Source organism: Heteronotia binoei, chromosome 1, assembly GCF_032191835.1.
Source record: "Heteronotia binoei isolate CCM8104 ecotype False Entrance Well chromosome 1, APGP_CSIRO_Hbin_v1, whole genome shotgun sequence".
In the NCBI taxonomy this organism is placed as follows: domain Eukaryota; kingdom Metazoa; phylum Chordata; class Lepidosauria; order Squamata; family Gekkonidae; genus Heteronotia; species Heteronotia binoei.
The window spans coordinates 92,001,825-92,025,738 of NC_083223.1; the positions used below are offsets into that span (position 1 = coordinate 92,001,825).

Genomic DNA, 23,914 nt, shown 5'->3' on the forward strand with positions numbered 1-23,914 from the left:
AAACACCACAGCCAGAACTTGTCTGCTACCAAGCAGTTATGTCTTCAGCCAAGTGGCATCTAGTTATACAACATCCACTGAAATACACACATGTGACCCAGCCAAAATTGGCTCCAAAGAAGCTTACACCTCAGCCTGTCTTCATACAGTCATCATGCAAACAGCTCATATTAGGCCCAGGGAGATCTACATTAGACCACCTATGAGCATACTTTATGCCTCAGCTTCAGGCCTCAGATTCAGGAGGAGCCCTTTCTGAGGGTTCCCCCTCTTCATCCCCACCTACCTTGTCCATTGAATAGTAGATGCAGCTGCATAACAATCCCTGGATTAGAAGAGCAGGCAGCCAGCCACGAGAGGCTTTGCCACACACTCCAGCAGCCCTCATTAACTCCTGGAGAAGCCCACACCACCCTTTCTCAACTTCTTATGTGATTTTGGGTAGCGGGTGGCTTGCTGGCCTTTTGACTTGGGGGGGGGCACCCAGAAGAGCCCCAGGTGAGCAAGGCCTGCTTGGGCTGGCTGGATCTCTAGCCAGTCCAAGTAGGCCTCGCTCACCTGGGGCACTCCTTTTTGCATCAGGTTGCTTTTGGCTGTTGGGGGGTTATACCAATGAACTCCGCCACCTAATTTTTTTACAAAACAACCCCTGCTCAGCTCCTATAGTGAAGCATGACACCCAGCACAGGCAACCAGCTATGCAGGGTACATGATCCACATTGACCTTATGCAAGCCAGTATCATGGGGATAAAATGGGCCAGAACTTGCATAGTAGGGTGGTTTTTAAAATGAACATTGAGTTCAGAAGTCTCAGGCCTCACAACAGTCATAAAGATACTGGGCGATGAATGTATCAAGTTGTGTTCCACCGTGTCAAGCCCTTGGTCCATCAAAGTCAGTGTGTCTACTCAGACTGGCAGCAGCTCTCCAGGGATTCAGGCAGAGGTCTTTCACATCCTCTATTACTTCATCCTTCAAACTGGAAGTGCTGGGGATTCAACCCGGAATCTTCTACATGCAAAGCAGATCCCTTGCCACTGAGCTACAGGCCCACAATCATATACAAGTCTTTCAGCTTCAGCACTTCTTATATCTGTAATATATGGGGTTATGGTGAAGATAAATGCAGATGATATAATAGATGATAATTATTGTCTGTTAATGGCAATGCTAGCAAGTTACTATAGTATTATCATGTATTTTAATATGATTCATTATTCTCTCCACTGGTGCCTGAGGGCACATAGTCCATAACACTTAATAAATTAGGATCTACTCATATGATTCAGCATGTGACAGGCACAGGAAACATCCTACTCATGTTGTCTCCTAGTGGCTGGAAGTCATGCCAAGCTGGTCACATGCATGAACCAGCATATGTAGCAGTCATCTTTGAACATGTTTAAACTGTTTAACTGTTTAAAAAGTAGCATTTGCATTAATGCATCAGAAGAAATCCTACCTGTAGTTGTGCATCCATATGACTGGTCTGACTCAGGCTGAAGTAGCTAGAAGACAATTCAGGAATGCTGTCCACCAACCCTCTCCAAACACACACAACTACCAATACTAACACAATCATATGAGCAGACTCTATATTCTACCTTTTAAAAATTTTTAAAATGAAAACCTTTTCTACTCCAAATCTCTAATTAGACCACTGCAAGCTCAAAGAAAATGGCCAGACGATAAAAGTAACCCATAAATTTCACATATTTTCACAAGGTTCCAAAGTTCAAGTAACTCAGAGATTCATTAAAACTTGTATGTATACAAGTATGTTTTCTTCAGTCTACCAGAAAGTTCAAAACTTTTCATCTCTCCCACATAAAGTTAATATATTATGTAAATTCCAACTCTGGCTATGCTCCAAGAAAAAAAAATGGGTCGATGTCCTCTGAATACCATTAGATTATACCACTAATTTATCCAATTAGTAATAATTTTGAGCAATATTTTAAACTGAATAGTTTTCTATTATCTTTCTATGTATAAGCCTATACTTTCTTGTCCAACTGGTGACAAATCTTTTGGGCTTTTAGGGAAAAAAAGTACACTTTTATGGATGAAGGAAGGTGGCACGGCCTTATAGATCTTGGAAGCTTAGCAAGATTGGGACTTGGAAGGGAGACCACCAAAGAAGGCTCTGTAGAGGAAGGCAAAGGCAAACCACCTCTGCTTCTCACTTACCTTGAAAGCCCCTTCCTGGGGTCACCATAAGTCAGTCAACTTTAACTATTGCTTTTTACATTTATAGTGGTTAGACAAAAGTTCATTATTCCCGCTCCTTATGTGGGAGGGGAATCTGAATTAAGTTATTGTGAGAACAGAACCAGGGAATGAGAATCAGTTCTGGTTGAAATGTACATTGAGCATTCTAACCTCGCTAATTCCAGCATAATAGATGTGTACCCATGCTCAGTTTACACAAGAATTAAGTGGATTAGAATTCTTATTTCACTCATAGTTACAAATGTCAGCGGGTTAGCCATGTTAGTCTGTTACAAGAAAAACAAAAAGAAGTCTTTTGGCATGTTAGACTAGTAGATTTGGGCAGCAATCCTAAAAGCATTTTCCTGAGAGTATGCCATGCTGAATAAAATGAGACATACTTCAGAGTAAACCTGTTTAGGATTGCTCTTTTGCATATACTTTAATGTACTATTAGATGTATGAAGTGACATATAGATGCAGAAAGGTAGATCTTTACATATATTCACAAGAGGGGAACTCAGCAGTACACAAAATACATGCAATGACCATTAACAACAACTGAAATTGGTAACAGCACAGCCTACTTACTGATATTAAGCAATTTAGTACCTGTAGAGGTTAAGAAATGGCTGAAATGAACATGGCATTTTTCTGACTTACTGCAGTATCTAAACTGTTCCTTTTAAGTTTACCCACTGAACAGCTGAGAACATCTTTCCTTCTAACCTCAGTCTACAAGTACAACAGAATAATTTCAGCAAGGAGAGATAAAGGATAGTTTGCATTGAACTAATGAGCACAGAGAGATAATCCAAACAAAAAGGGATATGTGGTACAGCGCAGTTTTCTGAAATATTCTTTTACTCCAGGGTGTATTGGTTGCTTCCCCAAACAAAATCCCTCCCTTGTTGCTTTCTTTTAAGATTACTTGCTTGCCTGCCATCAGCTCCTCATTTTCATTGCTAAAAATTCTGCTCATGTGGGTCACCTATGTTATTGCAAGTGCAGTCTGGAAACTAGCCATGGGGAGAAAGTTTGAGGGCAACACCTGTACCATGCAAGTAACCTGCAAGCTCTGATTCAGTGATACTTGGAAGCCTGGTACCTACTACAGCCATCAGGATACTTTTAAATTCATTAATAGTCTTATCAACAAACATGCATTACAGAGGGAAAGGATAGTACCTTACAGCAGTCCTATATATACAGCCCTGATCATGGGAACAGAAAAGCTACTAAGAGGTAACAAATCCAGAATAAAAGGCCTTAACAGCTCAGCCTCCTACTATTCTTGCAGACTTCAGCCTCAGGAATGCCTTAATATTAATAGTGGTGGGATAAGGAGTGAGGGGCAAAAGTCAACATTTTCATCACTACTCCCCCCCCCCCTTTTCTTTTTTTTTTTTTTTTGCTAACTGAACCCATTCTGATCACTCCAGTCCTTCCCCCCCCCCTCCCTGGTTCTATGTAGGTTTCATCCCTTTGAACAAGAAAGAAATCATGGGGCTTTGATAGAAACTCTGGATAAAATTAAGAACTTCAAACTCTTAGGATTTCCCCCCCCCCCCTTTTTTGGAAGAAAAAGAAAAACAGATGTCCTGTTTGTTAAGTATAAATAACTCAGTACATTGAAACCTTTCTTTTACGCTGCATTAAACTTTATTTAATGCAGGGTGCCCCTTCAACTGTAAAAAGGCAGAGAGGGAGCAAAATCGTGGGGTGACAAAAGCCCTAAATCTTGTTCTTTCCCCTCTAGGGAAACAGAAGAATACAGGAGGGGAAAGCTTTCAGGCAGATGAAAGAGCTCTGTATGATTCCTACCAATCCTTCGGAAAAGAATGGGCCCTGGCCCAAGGAAGCATTCTTTTTCTTCTTCTTCTTCTTTTTTTGACAGGACTAAAATATTGGCCATTTTTGTGACTCCACTTAAAGCACTTCCATGACAGGCCCAAGAAAAGAAGGGCACCTTTGATACAATCCATCAAGCACTCCCCCCTCCGCCCCTGTTAGTGCCCATGGGACTGAAACCTAGGAGCATGATGACCCAACAATCCTGCATCCTGATTGATGCACCCCATTGGAATGTCTTCCAGCACTGACACTTACGTGAGGACGTAGTTGACACTGACGATACAGTGAGGCCGCGAAGACCGGCTGTTGTGAACGATGGTGGCATAGCTCTGCACCCAGACCCAGCCGCCCTGCTTGGCCAGGAAGCGGTAGTATTTTGTGGTAACCTGACCTTTCACTAGCACTGAAAGACAAATGTAAATGACAGTTAGCTAGTAAACGATCAGCCTGGTTTGTACTCCTGTGAAAGAATACCAGCAAAATGCTAACGCATCTTATCATTTGCCTATTTTAATCCATTGATTCAATGTGTATCCTGCTGCTTAAAAAGCACAGGATGTTTTAAGAGGATTCCAGGTGGTCGCAGCAAAGTATGCATGATATCTACACCCTCTTATCATCAACAAGGCTAAGCAACATTGGCTGCTTCTAACCATTCATTGGACCAATGGGAAACAATGTTTTCAGTGTTCTCGCAAGTGACCACAAGGCCATTTTGTTGGGTAACAGCACCATTGCCTCCCCCCAGTCAGTCAGAAGAAAGAAGTGGGCACGAGTATTGGCTTAGCTAATGTTAACAAAAGTTCAAATGGCAATGGCAAAACTAACCTGCAGTACGGGCAAGGCCAGGGTCAACCAAATCCCTCCACTGCCCTATACAAATCAATCTCAAGCATGTGATAAATTACCTCACCGTAGTTCACAAATGGTAACTGTTAGGTTATGAAGAATCTATAAGATCTCTTGTGAAAATGTAATTTCTTGGCAATAACTAGTGAGAATAAATGATTTGCAGGGCCTGTATGTTCAATCATGGCTTCTTTACCCAGCCAACACATACAAAGGGCCTATCGTTCCCTAAAGGGGTTAAGGCTTTCTGATAGTAAATTACCAACGCTTGCTCAGACTACAATTTCCAGTGCTCCTTGGGAGAAGGCTTAAGTAGGTTAACTCTGTTTAAAGCTGGCTTAAATGTGTAATGTAGATGTGAGCAACAAACACTGGTCTCAAAGCTAGTTAAAATGAAATTCTAAGATTTAAGCAGATTTTGCTGCATGGGACCAAAGGGGCTCAATCAAAACAGAGGCTTTTCCAATCCACAGTGTTTTTGCAGAAGTCTCATTTATTTCATTGGAGCTTATTTCCAAGTAAGGGTGCTTATGACAGCAGTTATTAAAATTTAAAACCGAAATCTAAATATTTGAGCATCGATTAAATTTGGCTAGTGCTAAAAAATGGGAGGGGGGCACAAACCACACACCAAGGATTCACTAGATTTTCTACTTTTAAAATGGAAATCCAAGCATCTGCTTTGGAACTCTGTGGACTGCCTTTGCATTAGAAAATAGCAGTTGGGTTATAATGTTGTCTGCTTTTGCAGTCAGTAGCCATGGCTGGGGTGGGGGGTGTCATATGCTTGGTGACACTTCAGAAAGGCCCAGGGCCTGGGGAGTGGGGTAGACATCTAACTACCATTTCAGACATATAACATTTTTATTCCCTCCTGAGATTGCATAACAGAACATGTTTATGGTTTGGCGGGGGGCTGGGGAGGGTTACAGTTTACAGAGGAATGATGCTTGAGACCTGGACAAAGTTGCTACTTTATTTTCCTGGCAGGAGTCCTGCTATACTTTGAAGCAGACAAAAATTACACCAGTGGAGGTTTTCCCACTAATGACACAAACCTAGCAGTAAACCAGTCTAAAAGTTACTTTCCCTTGGCTATTTAAAAACAAAATACAAGAATAATCCAGATCAAGCGTAGTTTTTTTGGGGTGGGTGGGTGAAGGAGTGCTATTTGTAAGCCAGAGAGCAGTGATTATCCTACTGAAGTCTCTTGCAAAAGCTCCGTGGGTTTTGCAATCCCAGGAGTTTGGATGGGACCCAAAGTGCTTTGCTGTTCATTCCCACTGATATCAGTTTTGGAAGGATATTCCACATCAGCCCCTTCCCAAATAATGTCATTGCTTCATGCCAAGTCTATTCCATCACTAGCCATTAACACATTATTAAACAGTTAGGAAGGAGGCCACATGTCACCCCCTAGCTATCTAAAAATAAACCTTTTGATAAATGTAAACTATTTCCCCTATTTTTATGCTTTACTAGGCCATAGTGTCTCTTTTTAAATGTGTTAAGAAAACCTCAGCAACAAATGCGCAAATATCTTCCACCCCTTAGGGTTGCCACCCTTCAGGTAGGGCCTGGAGATCTCCCACTTTTATCTGCCCTGAGTCCAACTTGGGAACGGGTGGACTAGAAATCCGCAAAATAATAATAATAATAATAATAATAATAACAACTTAGAGTTGCCAGCCTCCAGGTGAGGCCTGAAGATCTCCTGCTTTCACAGCTGATCTCCAGCTGGCAGAGATCAGCTCTCCAGGAAAAAATGGCTGCTTTGAAGAGTAGACTCTATGGCATTGTACCATGCTGAGCCCCCCCCCCCCCCAATCCCACTCTCTCCCAGCTCCACCCCAAAATCTCCAGGTATTTTCCAACGCAGACCTGGCAAACCAGTCTATCAGACAAAATCATACCAATTACTGCTAAATCAAATCTTTAATTTAACAACAGTTCAGAGAGCCCTGTTTCTGAGCTAGGAACCCAATTGTATGATTTTAAGAGACCCTCTCTAGATCTTAATTCTAAAATACTTAGTCCTGTCCTGTTTATGCTAACCTTGTTAACCAATTAGTAAGTTAATTTCTAGACCAGTTTGTTTAGGATCACGAGTTATAGATAAATAAAAAATATGGATAAAACCATGACAATGACTTACTACTAATGAAGATAACTACTAGTAGTTGTTGTGGTTAAGAAGAGGAATTGTTTATTAAATAGTCTTTACTATTATTATAGCAGCAGTATGTTGGTGACAGTATCTGTTCCAGAAGTAAAAAGTAAAGTGTTAATAATGGAGCTTTTGTTTTTGTGATGCTATGCTTGCCATAGCATGCATACAAAGTAAAACAATACTCAAATGTTACTACCATTCTTAAAACAAATGGCAAGAAGGAACAACTCATTCCTTTTATATCTCTCCCTCTATGCTCCTCTAGAATAGCTTCACTGATCTAAGCCAGGCCTTCTGCTGGTACCACCTGCAAATGGGCAAGATCAACAACTGCCCATAAAGCCTACATTCTGTATCGCAGCCCTCACCTTGAGAAATTCAGGAAAGCTCCCACTCTCTTGGCTTTCTGCAAACTATTCAAAATGAAATTATTCAAGAGGGCACTTATAAATGTAACAAGGCTATAATCAAACAAATGGTTCTGGAAGGTGCTTTTAGAAAGGGAGGGAGACTGTGACCTGTATAGTACATTTATCTTTTTTGTTGTATGGATTATCCTAGCCAGGGGCCTTCTCAGCCCTGGCTCCTGCTTCATGGAATAAGCTCCCCTTGGAGATCAGGGCCGTCTGGGTCCTGTTGCAATTCTGCAGGGCCTTTTGGGCCATCACTTGAGGCAGCAGATGTTGTCTTTTATTAGGCCTCCCCTCCCCCTGCCAAAGACCTTGGGATCTGATGGACCTTTGGACCATTACCCCTTGGTCATTACCCATTGGTCCAAAGGAGTTTTTAAATCTGCATGTTAGTGTTTTTTTATATTGTAATTTTAATCTTATTTTAATTTTTAATGTCCAATGGAACCCATCCTGAGCCTAATTGTGGGAAGGGCAGGATATAAGTAAAACAAAATAAAACAAATTGTTTAATGCTACCATGGCTATGCATTGATCCAAATTACTATAATCCTATATCGACTTTATCAATTTGTACTGTGCAATCTGCCTTCCGTCTCAGTGATAAAGATGAACTATAAGGCAAATAACAAAGTTAATGGTCAACCATCCAGAAGGGGTGTGATCAACCTTCTACATTACATATAAAAGACCACACCACTGGACTCCACGCTAATGATTTTGGAACAGGTTCAGATCTCAAATGTGTTAAAAGCAGGATAGAATCCTGACGTCATCCATTCATACCTGGACCACAACCACCTGATGGGGTGGGTAGGTTAGGGAGGATGGAGGGGGGGATATGTCCGCCTTCCTGTTCTTCCCTCTTTGTCGTTCCGATTTCAATGTAGCCTCCTTTACTCAAGAGCCTGACAGAAAACACTCTTTTGGGTTCCCTCTCCAAGCTCTATTAAGGCTGCTACAATCCCGCGCCTACTTTTCTAGCCCTACGTAGCTCGGTGGGGGTAGCTCTCAACTCAACTTGCGTGGGATCGCGGGCCGCCAATTAGGCAACGTCCAAGCCCACCCGGACAAGCCTCGCGGGGGGAGTAAGTCGATCTCCCGAGAAAACCTGCATAAACTCAGACTGCAAGGACGCACTATAAAAGGCTCCTTACGCAGATGGTGAGCGCAGCGCAAGTGGAAGGTGTCGCAGCCGTGGACGTGATGGTAAAGCGTCTTCTCGATCAGGTCTTGAGGCTCGTATCCGGTGAGTTCAGCCACCCTGTCAAAGAGAGAGAGAGGAGTGCTGTCAGTTGCTTGCTGGGGGTGGGAGAGAATCTGTTCTGCCAGAAGAGCAGACACTGAAAAAATTAGATTCTTGCTTGTTGTTTTATATCCCTCCTTCGCAGGGGAGCCCACCTGGCCCCCCGTTACCTGAAGACCTCTGGCCCAACTTCTGGGACTGGAAACGCCCAGGACTGAACTGAAGGAGACCCTTCCTCAAGCAAAGTGTGTGCTTCACCACCTGGCCAAGCAGCCCGCCCCCCTACCTGGAGTCCAGGAAGATGAGCTTCATATCCAGGCTGGCGCGGAACATGAACATGTTGCTGTGCAGCTTGATCTCCGTCACGGCGCTGGGGGGCAGCGAATGACCCACGGCCACCAAGCCGACGTTCTGGTAGCAGCCGTCGAAGGGGGACATGTCCAGGCTATACTGGCGGATCTTTAGGTAGCCACTGCAATGAATGACCTGGCATGACACGGAGAACCATTAAAGTCAATAGGACTCTTCCAGTTCGAGACAGCGATCACTCGAAGTCCACGTCAATCACGTGAGATCCTCGACCGCCGCCTTGGTTTACATAGGCAATGGTATATTCGTCACTTGCGTGCTAACATCGTGATGAGTCGCACGTGTGAATGGGACGCCGCAGGCATAACACCACAGACGGACCTCTCTAGCACTTCGCATTACATGACGCTAGCCAGCTAAGTCAGAGCACACCTTCGCAGAGGAGTCCCAAGAATTACACCCTCCGCTGCTGAAGTCAATAAGGTTAGAAAGGCGTGACTCTGCTTAGAACTGCGCCGTCAGCAGTGCGCGGCGTTCAAATGCAGAGCAGTTGAGGTGCGACTCAGCACCACCCCGATGATGGCCGTGCTGTGAGCCGGCTCCAGAGAAAAGCACCATCTTGCCTGGACACTATAGAAATAGTTGGCTCTGGTGATTGAGTTGTTCGATGGCTCAGCCGCTTTACCCTATATATGAAGAAGTGCGCGTGCACACGAAAGCTTATGCCTCGAATAAAATCGGATTGATCTTAGAGGTGCCGCTCTGGAGTCACATTTTATTATGCTGCTTCAGACCAGCACGGCTACCCCCACCTGAACCTGCCTTACTCTGTTAGCGCACGTTTGAATCGGCCCTCAAGGAGAAGCGGTTCACACGGTGGCCTCCCAGGAGTTCCCAAGGGGCAAGCGCTTTATCGCGTAACGCTGCGATCCTAAGCACATTCAACTGGAGCAAATCGAATTGCTGTGATCACACACACACTAAATAATGCACTTTCAATACACTTCTAATGCATTTTACTGGGTGAACTGCTGGAACAGTGCCACACGGAGATTGTATGCGTGTGGTTTCTATCATGCCTTTCCAGCCACAGGCGGGAAATACGAGATCCAAGAAAAAACATTTATCCCACGGTTTTAATATAACCTCCACATTCAGCACTGCTTACTTATTAAGTAGGAAGGACATGAAAACTAAGGTGGCAATCCCGTTTTTCACTGATTTATGAGGCAGCCCCTTTGAAATAGGCGGGACATATACAGCCGAGCGGGCTGGATCGATCCATTCAAACCTAACTGCTTGGTTTACGCTCCCTTCAGTCCTTGCCCCTGACATCTTTAGCACTTGGTGGTCCGAAGAGCCGTTGATTCGAGGGAACCTCCGATGACCTGTTTTTAGAAACGGGATTCTTTCTCGATTCCCGCCTAAGCGCAAAAGGCCACTCCCGCATCCATGGGTCTAAACTGTGCTGGATTTGGCCGCAGATTATAAACCAGTCAGACCTTCGGACACCAACATGTCGTGACATGACTTATTTCAAGGCGTTTCACTTCCCTTCTCTGGACTTTTCTCTCTCTCAATCAATCAATTTCGAACAATGAGCAGGTGGAGGCTTTTCGCCTCCATTTGCTCTCCCAAACCCGATCGTTACATCTCTGTGTCTACGGGACAGAGAGGGAAATTCAGCATGGCTGCTGCTGCTGCTGCTTCCTCGGTTTCCAGCACCTCTATGGGTCTGGCGTAGCGGATTCCGCTATTAGGGCTGGAAGCACAGAGGGAGAAACAGCAAGCCTCAAGCCAGTCGGAGCTAAGTAAGATGGCAAAGCAAATCCTCTCCCTTCCAGTAGTCATTTACAGTTGATCCGGCACAATGTCTTCCGCAGAGGAATCCTGCGCATATGTGATCGGAAACAAACGAACGATCGATTCAATTCGTTTGGAATCGCGGCTGGGACGACGCAGAGTCACTTTGGCGCAGTCGTTCTTTCAAGTCTAATTTACCTCGGGAAGGAGGGGGGAAATAATAAAACGGGAAGAGCTCCTGGGAGAAACAACGCGAGCGATCGGTGGGGATTTCTTCCGTGAAAGCAAGGAAACCGGTCCTCGCCAGGCGCTCTTTCCTGCACTGCTCTACATCAAAGGACCATTTTGTGGTTGCCGCCGTGCGCCAACCTTTGACCAGATCCTAAATAATTTTAATCGCAAGCATTCACTGATTTGCGAGTCAATCCCCTTGAACTCCCCGGAGCCGAACTCCAAAAAGTAGGCGTTGCCTGTGCCAAAAGCATTTGTTTTCTGTCCCTTCAGGATTAAAGCCATGCAGGAAAATAAATTCCATTACAATCCATAGAATTTAAACGACGTTGATTAGTTCAGGAATATAATCTTGCACAGTCCGATCCTCGGTATGTTTACTCAAAAGTAACTCCCATCCCGTATAGGGTTTTCCCCCTGACAAGTGCTCAGAGTCCCCATCCAGTTTGGCATTGCCTGGTTGAAAATATTAGGGCTAATTTCTAAGCAAATGTGTTTGAAATCTAAGCGGAAACGTGCTGGAGTGCTTAATAAAATTAATCAGATTCAGCATTATTGACGATAGTGATAAGTCGTCTCTAACCGCTAGCATGCAGGGCCCGTTTCGGGGACGGTTAAAGAGCCGTCTTTGTTCTTAGCGCCGGACGCCCGCAGTTCTTGGACCTGCCACTAATTGGCGCTGTTGCACCCACCTACCTTGTAGCCTCCGCAGGTCAGCCCCGCATTCCTCTTAGCCAAGACGCATTTCATGCGCAAGAAAAAGGAGCGCTCGATCTCGTACTCTAGGAGACAAGGGGCACAATGCGCATGTCAGGGAAGAGGCTGCTCTTTGACGCCGGCCGCTGCCTTCTTGCCCACCCGCTGCTTTACCCGGTGAACTTTACCCTGTACGAAATGGGAGTGGTAAGGCTGATGAGCCGTGAGGACAGCGGTCATCTCATCGTGGTCGGCGGGGTGGATGTATTCGTAAATGCTGTTGCCGGTCAGCTCTACCTGCAAGAGAGGGACCAGAGCCGGAGAGAAACGGCGCTGTATCTTTCCATAAACACCACGTGTTCCCATTCCGTTTCAGCCATTCCCTGCCCCCTAAGCCTCTCCCCCTTAAAACCTCCATCGGAAGACGTTCACACATTGCGTGTGCATTTCAGGTGGTTTGGATCTCTTCCCTGGGCAATCCACTTGCAGGCTGATGCACATTCCACGCCATCCCTCGTATGCAAAGAAATACGGTTGCCAGTCCCTTCCGTCCGCCAGGATTCCTGTGCCTTTAAGCGTGACGAGCAGAAATCCGCCGAGGGAAGGTTTCTTTAGACTTCGGGGGTGGGAAAAGCTTCGCTACAGTAAATTGCCTCTTGTCATCCTGCAGCTGTTAAAGGCACAGGAGCCGAGCCGGGAGGGAGAGGAGGGGTCACCCGAAGTGGGAGAACGGGGAACCCCTTCCCTAAGCACTGCAAACGGGGACTGGTCCCAGGTCATCCGGCCTGCAGGCCGACGCTGTTGCACCAGTCTGCCCCGCTCCAGAAAGGCCCGCAGAGGGTCTGAGCAGCCCCCAGTCACGCTCACCCGCCGCCAAAAAAGAAAGCCACCGTCTGCCCATGGAAGGCCGAGCTTCTAGTTGAAGGGCCTTTTGCTTCCCACCGAGAAGCATCCAAGCGCCAGGCCCTATCGGCATTCCGAAACCGGGCAGCGGAGAGACAGGCTTCCAGCTGCAAGAGGCAGGCCCGTGTCTGCAGCCTCTGGCTTTTTGCTTACCGCTAAACAGGGCTGCCTGGAGCCCGGGGGGGAGAAAGGGACAGTCCCCTTCAGCACTTGTTCCAATTCAAACGACTAGACAGCTATTACTCGCTATAGTTAGAATTGCTCTTTGGAAGACCCTATTTCGGGAGCACATCGATGCTTTTGTTACCGCAAAGCAGAAGTCTAATTAATTAATAACCATAACATTAAGATGACTCAGGATCATAGGGATCTCCGGTTGACTGTAAAGGGACTTGCGGCGTGCATAGTTGCCCACAGTGAAATATTGCCCATAGCACACATTCCCAACTGGGAGTGGGTTCTAAAAGCATCCCTTCATTGAATACCTGCGACAAGCCCAAATGGACCGAGGCGGTCTCGGAGATGTACATGATCTTGCCGTCTGGAGCCACCACAAATATAAATCCGTCCAGAGTCTGCAAGGAAAGGAGACACAAAAGGACAGTGAAGGCTGCCTGCATGACCGCCAATGCTGACGCTTCCCCTGGACCCCTGAGGAAATGGGACGGGAGAGAGTCCCCAGCAACCTAAGTCGATAGATCCAGAAACGCAAAAACGCACCTTGCCTTTTACACAACATTCAACTGCCATCGCTATTTAAAAGTCTCTTGGGAAGCACACATCCGGGAGGATCCGCTTCCACCGAGATACCCCCTCAGTCTGATTTGAATTGAAGCCATCTCTTGGAATGAGATTAGTTCCTCCTATAAACTGGTTTAAATCGGTACCAGCTTGAAGTTGAAAGAGAGCGTCTGGATACCTCGCCCTGGCTTTGTACAGCCTTGCTTGCCATGTAATTCTATCGGTTGACAATGAAACGCATGACCCGGGAGGGTAATAACAAGCGCTACCAGTTTTTCGTCAGATCGTGGGAAGATGCCACAAAACTGCCCTCGCATTTTGAAACCGGCCTGCCTGCATTCGATGGACCTTGGACAAGTTTAGGAACATAATCTTTGGGGGTCTGAAGACACGCAGGCGGCGTAGTTTCGTTGGAACGTAAGGGTTTCTTTGGTTCAGGAGTTTGGCCCTGGGAACATGGAACTCAGCTGATGTTTCCTACACGACTGGAGAGCCTTGCGTCTGCACCTTGCACCTCAACTGGGCTGAGATCCAGCCTCCTTTTGTCAATCCATACTTTCAGGGGCCAATACCTGCAAGAGATGGGATCCCAGCTCCCGACCAACGTTGTCCAGGGGGCTAGTGCGACTCGAGTGGCCCCACGCTTCTCCGAGCCCTGTTGGGAAAGAGACACAGCAAGTTAAAGCGAGATCCAGGTGGAGGTGTCCTAAAGGATGGTTGCTGATCATGGGGCATATAGCACCGGAGAGTCTTTGGCCGACAGGGGAACATTCCAGTGTAAACCAACCTGATGGAATTGTTGGCTTAGGCTCTGGGAGTCTTAGATTCAAATTTCCATTCTGTCATAAAGTTCACAGAGTGGCCTTGGAACAGCCACTCTCTCAGCCTAGCCTACTGCACAGGATTGTCATGAAGAAAGGTGCGGTGATAGGAAGAGTGGGACAAAGTACACTAAATGAAACAAAGCAAGAACAAAATCCACAGCTGAACATAATTCTCCCAGTTCCCCATGGGCTCACCTGGGTTTGCATGCTGGAGACCCAGCTGCATACCCAAGACACTTTGGTGAACTCAAATGCCATGGAAATCCCTAAAAACTGTTTCTCGTGCAGTTTTCAAACCTTGGACTGGTGGATTATCCTTGTCCTTTGGGGTTCTGTCATTTTTAAAAAAATAAAAAATCATATTCTCTCCCAGTCCCTACAAGTCAAACTTTTCAGCCCAAGTTGTAGTAAATTACCCCCCTTCCATATTTCTCAGCCAACAAAATCAATTTCCATTCAAAGACTGATCATGGAAGGAAACAATATCCCCTCTCCCCCAAAAAAAGTTTTTGTAGTGGCAGATCTGCTGTTTAAATGTGTTAGATACTTTAGAGAAAAATTATTATTTAGCAGAGTTTAAAATTAGCAGAGCATCAAGGAAGGCACAAAAACCATGTGTGTGGTTTAAAAGGGTAGGATTGCTTTACTAAAAACTACAAAAGAAGAGTAAACCTGGATGAAGATAGCAGACACTGACTTCTATATCTTTACAGCTGGAGAACTGTTCTAGGAATGGTTTCTCTTCTCGAAACTTAGACAAAGAGAGGAAGAGAGGCCATAAAATGCAGAATAGCCAATACATTGATTTCCAATCACAACACTCAATTCCAGTTGATTTAACTAAGACCCCCTACATACATATGTGGATTTTCTCTCTAGATAACAGACTGGTTACAATCAACATATGTCACTTCTTGTTGACCAACAAACTGTTAACTCTATAATTACTGAAGTGTCTCTAACTTATTAAAGCCCAACAAAGTGTCAAAAAACCATTAAGTAAGATGATCCCAAAAGCCAAGCCCTGTCATAGGCTTGCCTTTTATGATGCCCATTCAGCTATCAAAATAAAATAAGCAGAGTGAACAAAATAAATCATCATAATGTTCTAGTTGGGGTGCAATAGGTAATAAATCATTTGAAAACATCTGTGTGGTTTCATATTAAAGGTATTTTGGTTTGGTGGTGAGGAATGCCAGGAAGGGATGGGGTGGGATCTGCTCACTTGTTTGGAAATAAATACATCAACATTTGTTTATTTATTTATTTGGTCAACTTGTATCCTGCTCCTTTCCCAGCCAAGCAGGGCTTAGGGCAGCTTCCAACACTTTATACAATAAAACCAGTATTTTACAGTCTAAAAAACAAATATTACAGTTAAAAACCTGACAGTCAATCTACTATATCAGATGGCAGCCCAACAATCTATCACAAGTTACTGAATTTACTTCTGATCAGACTGCAAATCAACACTGTGGAATTGATGGCTGAAGTTTGCTAAGGACTGAGATGTGGGTCACAGTTCCCTCTGAAAGAGGCATGATGAGAAGATGATGACAGAGCTGATGACGCAAGTACATTTCCCTCACTTCAACAGGTTGCTTCTTCCATTGTGTTAGTTCCTTAGTCCTAAACTATGCTTTCCGTTGCAGTCTGGATTCCAGGAGAACCTTCTTCTCCACTAAGCAAAGGTTACTTCCTCGTGTTGGAAAAAGGCAATATTCTAGGACAATGGAATCCTCCAGGGCTTAACAGAGATATTGGTTTCTTATGTCACTACACATGCTAGTCATTCAGTTCTTGAATCTGTCTGTAAACTCTTTTATTATGCTAATCTGCTGCTATTCACAAGTCTTATCAATTGCCTTCATCCAGTCTTAGCTATATTTGTTGCTCAGTTACTTGTGTATCTTGATTCTAATTAGCCCTTCCTGGCAGCACCCTCCCCTCCCTCTACCTATGTGTAATAGTTGGTGACTTCTGTTTCAATATAACTAAAGAAGCGTGTGTCCACACAAAACTTATACTCAGAATAAAATTTTGTTGGTCTTAAAGATGCCACTGGGCTCAAAGTTTGTTCTGGTGATTCAGACAAACAAGCTATCCACCTGAATTAATGTTCCAAAGCTAGCAAATAATCTTATCTCTTTAAGAGTATTGACAAAGCAAGGAATTAGAGCATCTTTTGGGAATAGATGTTCCGGAGAACTAATTGCAACTGGAAGTGTGAATCAAGATCCGTATACTCCCAAGACTTATATGCAAAAAGGAAACCTTGCAAAGCAATGCAAACACAAAGATTGCTCCAGACTATGTTGCAGGTGATTGGGACACAGGGACAGTTATATGATTCATAATCCTGAAGCCAGAATTTAGCTAAAGGCATGCAAATAAGCAGATGTCCTCCTGAAGAAAGGTGTGTGTGCTGTATGCAAGCAAAAAAGATGGCAACCTACCTTTAACAAGCAGCATGGCACAAGCCAAATGCAGCAGTCCCTAGAGCTGATAACACAGCTATTTGTGGACCAATGAAAACACTCCTCGTGGTAATAGATGTGCTGACTTTTACTGATGACTACTCAAGTTACACTGTGACCTACCTAATGAAAGGGAAAAGTCAAGTGCTGGAAAATTTTAAAGCAGGGATATAAAACACATGGCCTGAGGGTCAGATCCAACCTGCACAGGGTTCAAATCAGATCCCTGAGCAACTTCCTTCTTCTCCTTCCTTTCCCATGGCCACTACTGCAGCCGCACCATAGCTTGCTTTTCCCAAACTCCCTCAGTGGCTCTTTGCTTCCAATTTCCTGCCTCTTCCCTCCCTCTCCCTCTCTCTCACAGGCACACAGAGAGCTCTGTGACTGCTTCCTGCAGGAGAGATATAAAAGCAAGCCTCTCTGGCTCTGGCAAGCACACACACCGCTTCTGCTTCCTTCTCCAGGGCTGTTCCTCCTCTTTTGTGGAGGAAGGGAGGGGAAGGAAAGAGAGTCCCATGGCAGCTTTCAAGACCAACAATATTTTATTTCAGGTATAAGCTTTTGTGTGCAAGCACACTTCTTTGGAAGAAGGGTTTATGGGTGGATTCTTCTGACAAGCACTGAGACTGAGGAAAGTATTTTGACTTATTCTGAAAAGTTGTTGGGGTTTTTTGGTTTTTAAAATATAGGATTTCTCTGTTCCTATCTGGATTTATTTTCTTTCAAAAATACCCTGATTAGGAATTAGAACACTTGGATTGGTCCTTACATCTTGGAAAGTTGAGTGATTCCAGATGCCAGATGACAATAGCGCATATTGGTAATGAGACAGGAAAACTAACTCTCAATTCAGTCCAGGAGGATGCATTGTCTTGACTTTCATTGTCATTTGCAATTCGGCAGTTTCCCTTTCTAATCTCCTTTTGAAATTCCTTTGTAAGAGCACTCCTACTCTTGGGTCAGCAACTGAATGCTGTGGCTTCTAATGTTAGACTTATGTACATTTATTTTGGGCATCCTTCTAGATGGAATCTTCCTGGATGGAATTGAGACCCAGGTTTCCTATCTCATTACCAATGCTGGTAGATCCATGTCTACTACCCCTCTGCATATCACAACTAATCCAGTCAAGCATGCTACTGTCATTTACCTGCTACTGATATCTGAAATCACCTTTATAAAGTTTATATCTCTGGTATGTCATGTTCCATCCTATGGCATGCATGGCCCAGCCCAATAAAGTGGTATTTATGTCAGATCCAGCCCTTGTAACAAATTAGTTCAACACCTCTGATTTAAAAGCATATGTGGCAATGGTCATATTTCAAAGAAAGCCACTAGCAGTCTGCAGTGATAATGGAGGGGAATATGTGAGACGTGAAATGAAGAATTATTTGATTGATCAAGGAACAGAGCAGTAGCTTACAGTCCTATACAGTCCAGAGCAGAAGTTTATATCTCTGCTACCTAATCTTAAATAGGTACACACATGGCCCAGCCTGACCCTGCCCAACATGGCTTTGCCTGGCCCAACAAAGTCTCATTTATGTCAGATCCAGCCCTCATAACAAATGAGTTTGACACCCCTGGTACAGAAGAAAGGAAAAAAATTGCTCTCCAACTGAGATGTCTAGATGTACCCTCCTTGAGGCAGAGCTACCCGACAAGTTCTGGGGAGGAGCAATGTGTGTTTTCCATTGTGCTCAGATGCCCTTTTCCTGTTTGCTATGCTTAATTGTTCTCTGTTCATGTAGATTCACTGATACCTGCTTTCTCTATGTTGTTTGATTTCTTCCTTTCATCACTGCAGACTACATTGCAGATCCTGACTGTTCTTGTTTCTGAGTTAAGGATTCTGTATCCTTTGCATCCCAGCCTACAAAAATGCCTTCTTTTGCTCTAAGATCTAAACACCTTTAGATAACTCAGGCTAGGTTTGTGCCCATACAGGGCTGGCGTGTGGGAGTCAGAGAACTAGGTGACCACCTGGGGTGCCAGCTCGCAGCAGGGGCAGGCACCCCCTCCCCTTTCCCACTCGCACCATCCCTGAGCCTTTCTCAGCTCTGAGGGGTTGGAGGAGCTCCCCCGATCCCTCAAAGCCCAGAAAGAACTGGCCTTCCCCTGCCCACTCCAAACTTGGAGCACGCTGGGCAGGAGAAGGTGCTGAGTGTTCTTGGATTGGGGGAGCACCCCCGATCCCTCAAAATCCAAAACCAACCAGATCCAGCCTTCCCCTGCCCAGCATGCTCTGAACCTGGAGCACGCTGGGCATGTTTGGTTCTTGATAAGAGATTCAATCTCTTTTTCTACAGCTTAATAACAAGATTGGGCTGCAGAATTAAGTATCAGACAGCCAACCAGATCAAACAAAGGCGTTCCATCAAGAAGACTTCCTTATCTAGCAAAGGCAGAAGCTCTGCCTGAGCCTTCTTCATGGGACAACATAGCAAGAATGCCTGCAAAAGAAGCAGAAAATGGAGAAAAACTGCAGAAGAAGATATTGAAACTCTTATCAAGAACCAAACATGGACACTTACAGAACTACTTCCAGGAAAGAGGGCAATAGGATGCAAGTGGACCTTCAAAACCAAGCATGATGCAGAAGGGAAAATATAAAGATACCAAGTCAGATTGGTTGCTGAAGGGTACTTTCAGAAATATGGAGAAGACTATGACAAAACTTTTGCACCAGGGGTGAGACATACTTCAATAAGAATGCTCTTGAGCATAGCAGTAGTCAGGAAGATGTATGTGGAGTATATGAGCATAAAGACTGTTTTTCTACATGGAGAAATTAAGGAAGATGTTTACATGAAACAGCCACCAAGATTCGAACAATCCAAAGACAAGCAACTTTTGTGTAAATGCAAAAGAGCATCTATGGGCTGAAACTGGATACAAGATGTTGGAATTAGAAACTTTATCAAGTGCTAACCAAGGAAAGATTTGAGCAAGGCAAGGCGGAACATTGCCTATACTCAAGATATAGAAACAACAAATGGACTTACATTTTTACTTATGTGGATGACCTGATTTATTATTGTTTGTTTATTTATTACATTTGATTTTAAACTGTTCTCCTCCAAAGAACAGGCTCAGGGCAGTGTACAACATAGTATCATATAAAATACTATTCAAAACCAACAAAACACAGCAAGTAGCCTAAAAACGGGGCTAACAATTCTAATGGTGCCACTGCCTCATCGGCAAGCAGGGGGTAGGAGTGCCAAGAAGACTGTCTTCAATCAACATCTGGCAGAACATCTCTCCCTTAGAGGCCCTGCAGAACTGCATCAAGTCCATAGGGTGTGGATGTTATTTGGCAGAGTTCCACCAGGTTGGCGCTAAGGCAGCTGGATATTTCTTGAGCCAGGGACCACCAACAGATTTTGATCTTCTGAGCACATTGCTCTCTTGGGGGTACATCAGGAGAGGTGGTCCCAAAATTTGTAGGACCTTGAAGGTCAGCACCAAGACCGTGAACCTGATCTGGTACTCCACTGGAAGCCAGCGCATCTCACACAGTACAGAACCTGTGCAGCTGTGTTCTGTACTAGTTGGAGTCAGCTTCAAGGGCAGGCCTATGTAGAGAGACTTATAGCAGTCCAGTCTGTATTCAGTATCAAATTCAAAATTCAATATAAATAATATGTCCATACAAATCATGATAAACCATACAAAAAAATCACCATCCACCACAAACCACTCTTATTCCTACTGACTCTTTGGTGAACAACATCCACAACAATTGATTGTCCTAGCTGAAATCCAATGCTCATAAAAACCGGTCCTTAAGTTATTTTGAGGCTTAAAGCTCTTCTTCCAGGGACCATCTGTTGCCAGTGTACTGTACAGTAGATAAGTAGTGTCAAGATACACCTTCAGATATTCTGTAGGTTTCAGTTCATTTTGCCTTTCTCGTTCATTCATAATGCATTATGCGGAAATATCTCTGCTAATTTCATTCACATTTGTTCTCCAAATTGAAACTGATCTGGTACTCAATTGGAAGCCAGTACAGCTCAAATAGCACAGGATCGCAGAAAATCCTAGAATTTTTGGAGTATATGAATATGAAAGGAGCTAAACCACAAGCACTCCTGTAGAAACAATCTAAACCAGCAAGAAAATAGTGAGCTTCTGCCTGATAACAAGCAATACAGAGAAGCAATTGGAAAATTGCTGTATATAAGCACATTGAAGCATCCTGACATCACAGCAGCTGTGGCATGTTATGCAGGAAGATGGAATCACCAAGCAGAAGGGGCTGGAATGCAGTACCTGCATGGCACTGAACATCTGAAATTAAAGTTGTCAACAAGTGACAATCCCTGACTAGAGGGATACATGGAGACTGGGCAGGAGAGACCAAACAGAAAATCAACCAGTGGACACTTATTCTTCTATGATGATGGAGTAGTCAGCTGGAGCAGTACAAAGCAAGAAACTGTAGTTGTATCCTCACCTGAAGCTGCGTATGTATCCATAGCAGAAGCCTGCAGACAATTGAAATACTGCAACTAATGCAAGACTTTAGGATAGAGGTACAGTTCTTTGAAGACAACCCAGGGTGCATAAAAATTTGCATAGACAGAGATAGTTTGCATAGACAGAGAGCCAGTTTGGTGTAGTGGTTAAGTGAGTGGACTCTTATCCAGGTGAACCAAGTTTGATTCCCCACTCCTCCACTTGCAGCTGCTGGAATGGCCTTGGGTTAGCCATAGCCTTCATAGGAGTTGTCCTTGAAAGGGCAGCTGCTATAAGAGCTCTCTCAGCCCCACCTACCTCACAGGCTGTCTGTTGTGGTGGGGGGGGAGGTAAAAGAGATTGTAACTGCTCTGAGATTCAGAGTACAGGGTGGGATATAAATCCAATATCTTCTTCTTCTTCTTCACTAAATCAACTCAAGAACACATGGCTATGAAGCATCACCTAGTAAGAAACATGCAAGAAGAAGGGCTTGCTGAGATGGAATACTGTCCTGCAGATAAAATGATTGCAGATGCACTCACCAGACCACTTTCTTGAGAAAAGTTTGAAAATCTAGGTAATATGAATCTTGTGGACTTTGTACCCTAACCTTGAGAAGAGGTGTTGGAAAAGGCAATGCCTGGTGTACAAAGAAGAGAAGACTACCCTGAAGGGGGCAGCAAGAAGACAGATAGGATAATGAGGCTAGCATCTTCTCTCCTGCGAAGTGTCATTCCTTGGCTGTCTCTAAATTGCTACTATTAGGGTAATTTCCTCCTCATGGGAAGCTCCACACTTAGTCTCTCTCTCAGCCAGGGAGGTAGTTAGGACCCTACCTCTGTCACTCCTCTTTACATCAAGAAACTTTTATCTACAATTAAACAGGTTGAGTACCCTTGCTGTGTTAATTACTCTGCTAACACCTGGCAGGGTCGGGTCTCATGTATCTCTCTCTCCAACCCCCCAACCCCCCGCCCCCGCACACACACAATTTCGCTGCCCATTCCTTCCCAGAGAGAACAGCTTGGATGTGAAAGCCGCTAAGGAGCTGGGCTGGGCTTCTCCTCGGGGGAAAACTGTCCTCTCATCCAACAACTTACTTTCCCTCTCTGAAAAATAAGTCCCCCCCCCTTGCCCCTCTCCCATACGGAAGGGAATTGGCCTTGCTCTCCTGGGGCGAGACGTGGCCCAAAGAAGGGTCTCCGATTTAAGCTTTGGCGTCCTGCGTGCGGCCCCTGGAGCTTCCTGAACCTCTCCGGGGTTTCTCGGCTCAACACAGAAGAGGCGGATGAGCTTCCTTGGCGTGTAGCTTCTACTCCATCAAGAGACCAAGCCTGAGCAGGTCGACCCAGAATCCTACACATGGCTTACCCCCAGGAAAGAGCAATTAGGGCGGCACACTCCTTGGCTAGGAATCCGATCATGTCACTTTGGTGGAACTAGGAGGGGCAAACAAGTGCTGGTTCCACCTGCTGAAATGCAAGAGCAACGACCTAAAGGTTGGGATCCCCACTCCGCCATGGAGGTTTGCTGGGAGACCTTGGGCCAGTCATCCTAACCTACCTCGCAGGGCTGTTGTCGGAATGAAATGGGAGATGCCGCTTTGTGTCCCTGCTAGGTATAAGGAAGTAAATAGAAATGGACTCTGTACTGGGTCCGATGCTTTTTAACTTGTTCATTAATGATTTGGAGTTGGGAGTAAGCAGTGACGTTACTAAATTGTTCAGGGTGGTGAGAACCAGAAAAGATTGTGAGGCACTCCAAAGGGATCTGTGGAGGGTGGGTGAATAGGCATCAACATGGCAAATGAGGTTAAATGTGGCCAAGTGCAAAATAATATGAACATATGGACATATATGAACATATGAAGCTGCCTTATACTGAATCAGACCCTTGGTCCATCAAAGTCAGTATTGTCTACTCAGACTGGCAGCTGCTTTCCAGAGTCTCAAGCTGAGATTTTTCACACCAATTTGCCTGGACCCCTTTTTGGAGATGTCAGGGATTGAACCGGGGACCTTCTGCTTACCAAGCAGATGCTCTACCACTGAGCTACCGTCCCTCCCCGTTGCACATTGGGGCAAAAAATCCCAGCTACAAATACAAGTTGATGGGGTGTGAACTGGCGGAGACAGACCAAGAGAGAAGGATCTTGGGGTGTGGTAGATAATTCGCTGAAAATGTCAAGACAGTGTGCGATTGCAATAAAAAAGGCCAAAACCATTCTGGGAATTATTAGGAAGGGAATTGAAAACAAATCAGCCAGTATCATAATGCCACTGTATAAATCTATGGTGCGGCCTCATTTTGGAGTACTATGTACAATTCAGGTCACCACACCTCAAAAAAGATATTATAGCATTGGGAAAAGTGCAGAAAAAGGGCAACTTGAATGATTAAAGTGTTGAAACACTTTCCCTTTGAAGAAAGGTTAAAGTGCTTGTAGCTCTTTAGCTTGGAGAAACGTGGACTGCGGGGTGACATGACAGAGGTTTACAAGATTATGCATGGGATAGAGGTGGTAGGGAAAGAAGTCCTTTGCTCCCTTTCTCACAATTCGGGAACTCGTGGACATTCAATGAAATTGCTGAGCAGTCGGGTTAGAACTGACAAAAGGAAGCACTTCTTCACCCAAAGGGTGATGAACACGTGGAATTCACTGCCACGGGAGGTGGCGGCGGCTACAAGCACAGACAGCTTCAAGAAGGGATTGGATAAA

At 44.8% G+C, this 23,914-nt stretch overlaps 1 protein-coding gene across 1 annotated transcript in view; it reads right to left on the minus strand.

Annotated features, from left to right (window-relative positions):
- SIM1 (SIM bHLH transcription factor 1) overlaps nt 1-23,914 on the minus strand; it is an 85,275-nt gene that overhangs the window by 39,998 nt on the left and 21,363 nt on the right. Inside the window, exons 2-8 of the mRNA XM_060237500.1 lie at nt 13,997-14,079; nt 13,169-13,258; nt 11,969-12,077; nt 11,781-11,866; nt 9,028-9,227; nt 8,653-8,759; nt 4,322-4,469 (exon numbers count right to left, since the gene is read on the minus strand). Coding sequence (XP_060093483.1) covers nt 4,322-4,469; nt 8,653-8,759; nt 9,028-9,227; nt 11,781-11,866; nt 11,969-12,077; nt 13,169-13,258; nt 13,997-14,079 — 823 coding nt within the window. The remainder of the gene's footprint in view (nt 1-4,321; nt 4,470-8,652; nt 8,760-9,027; nt 9,228-11,780; nt 11,867-11,968; nt 12,078-13,168; nt 13,259-13,996; nt 14,080-23,914) is intronic.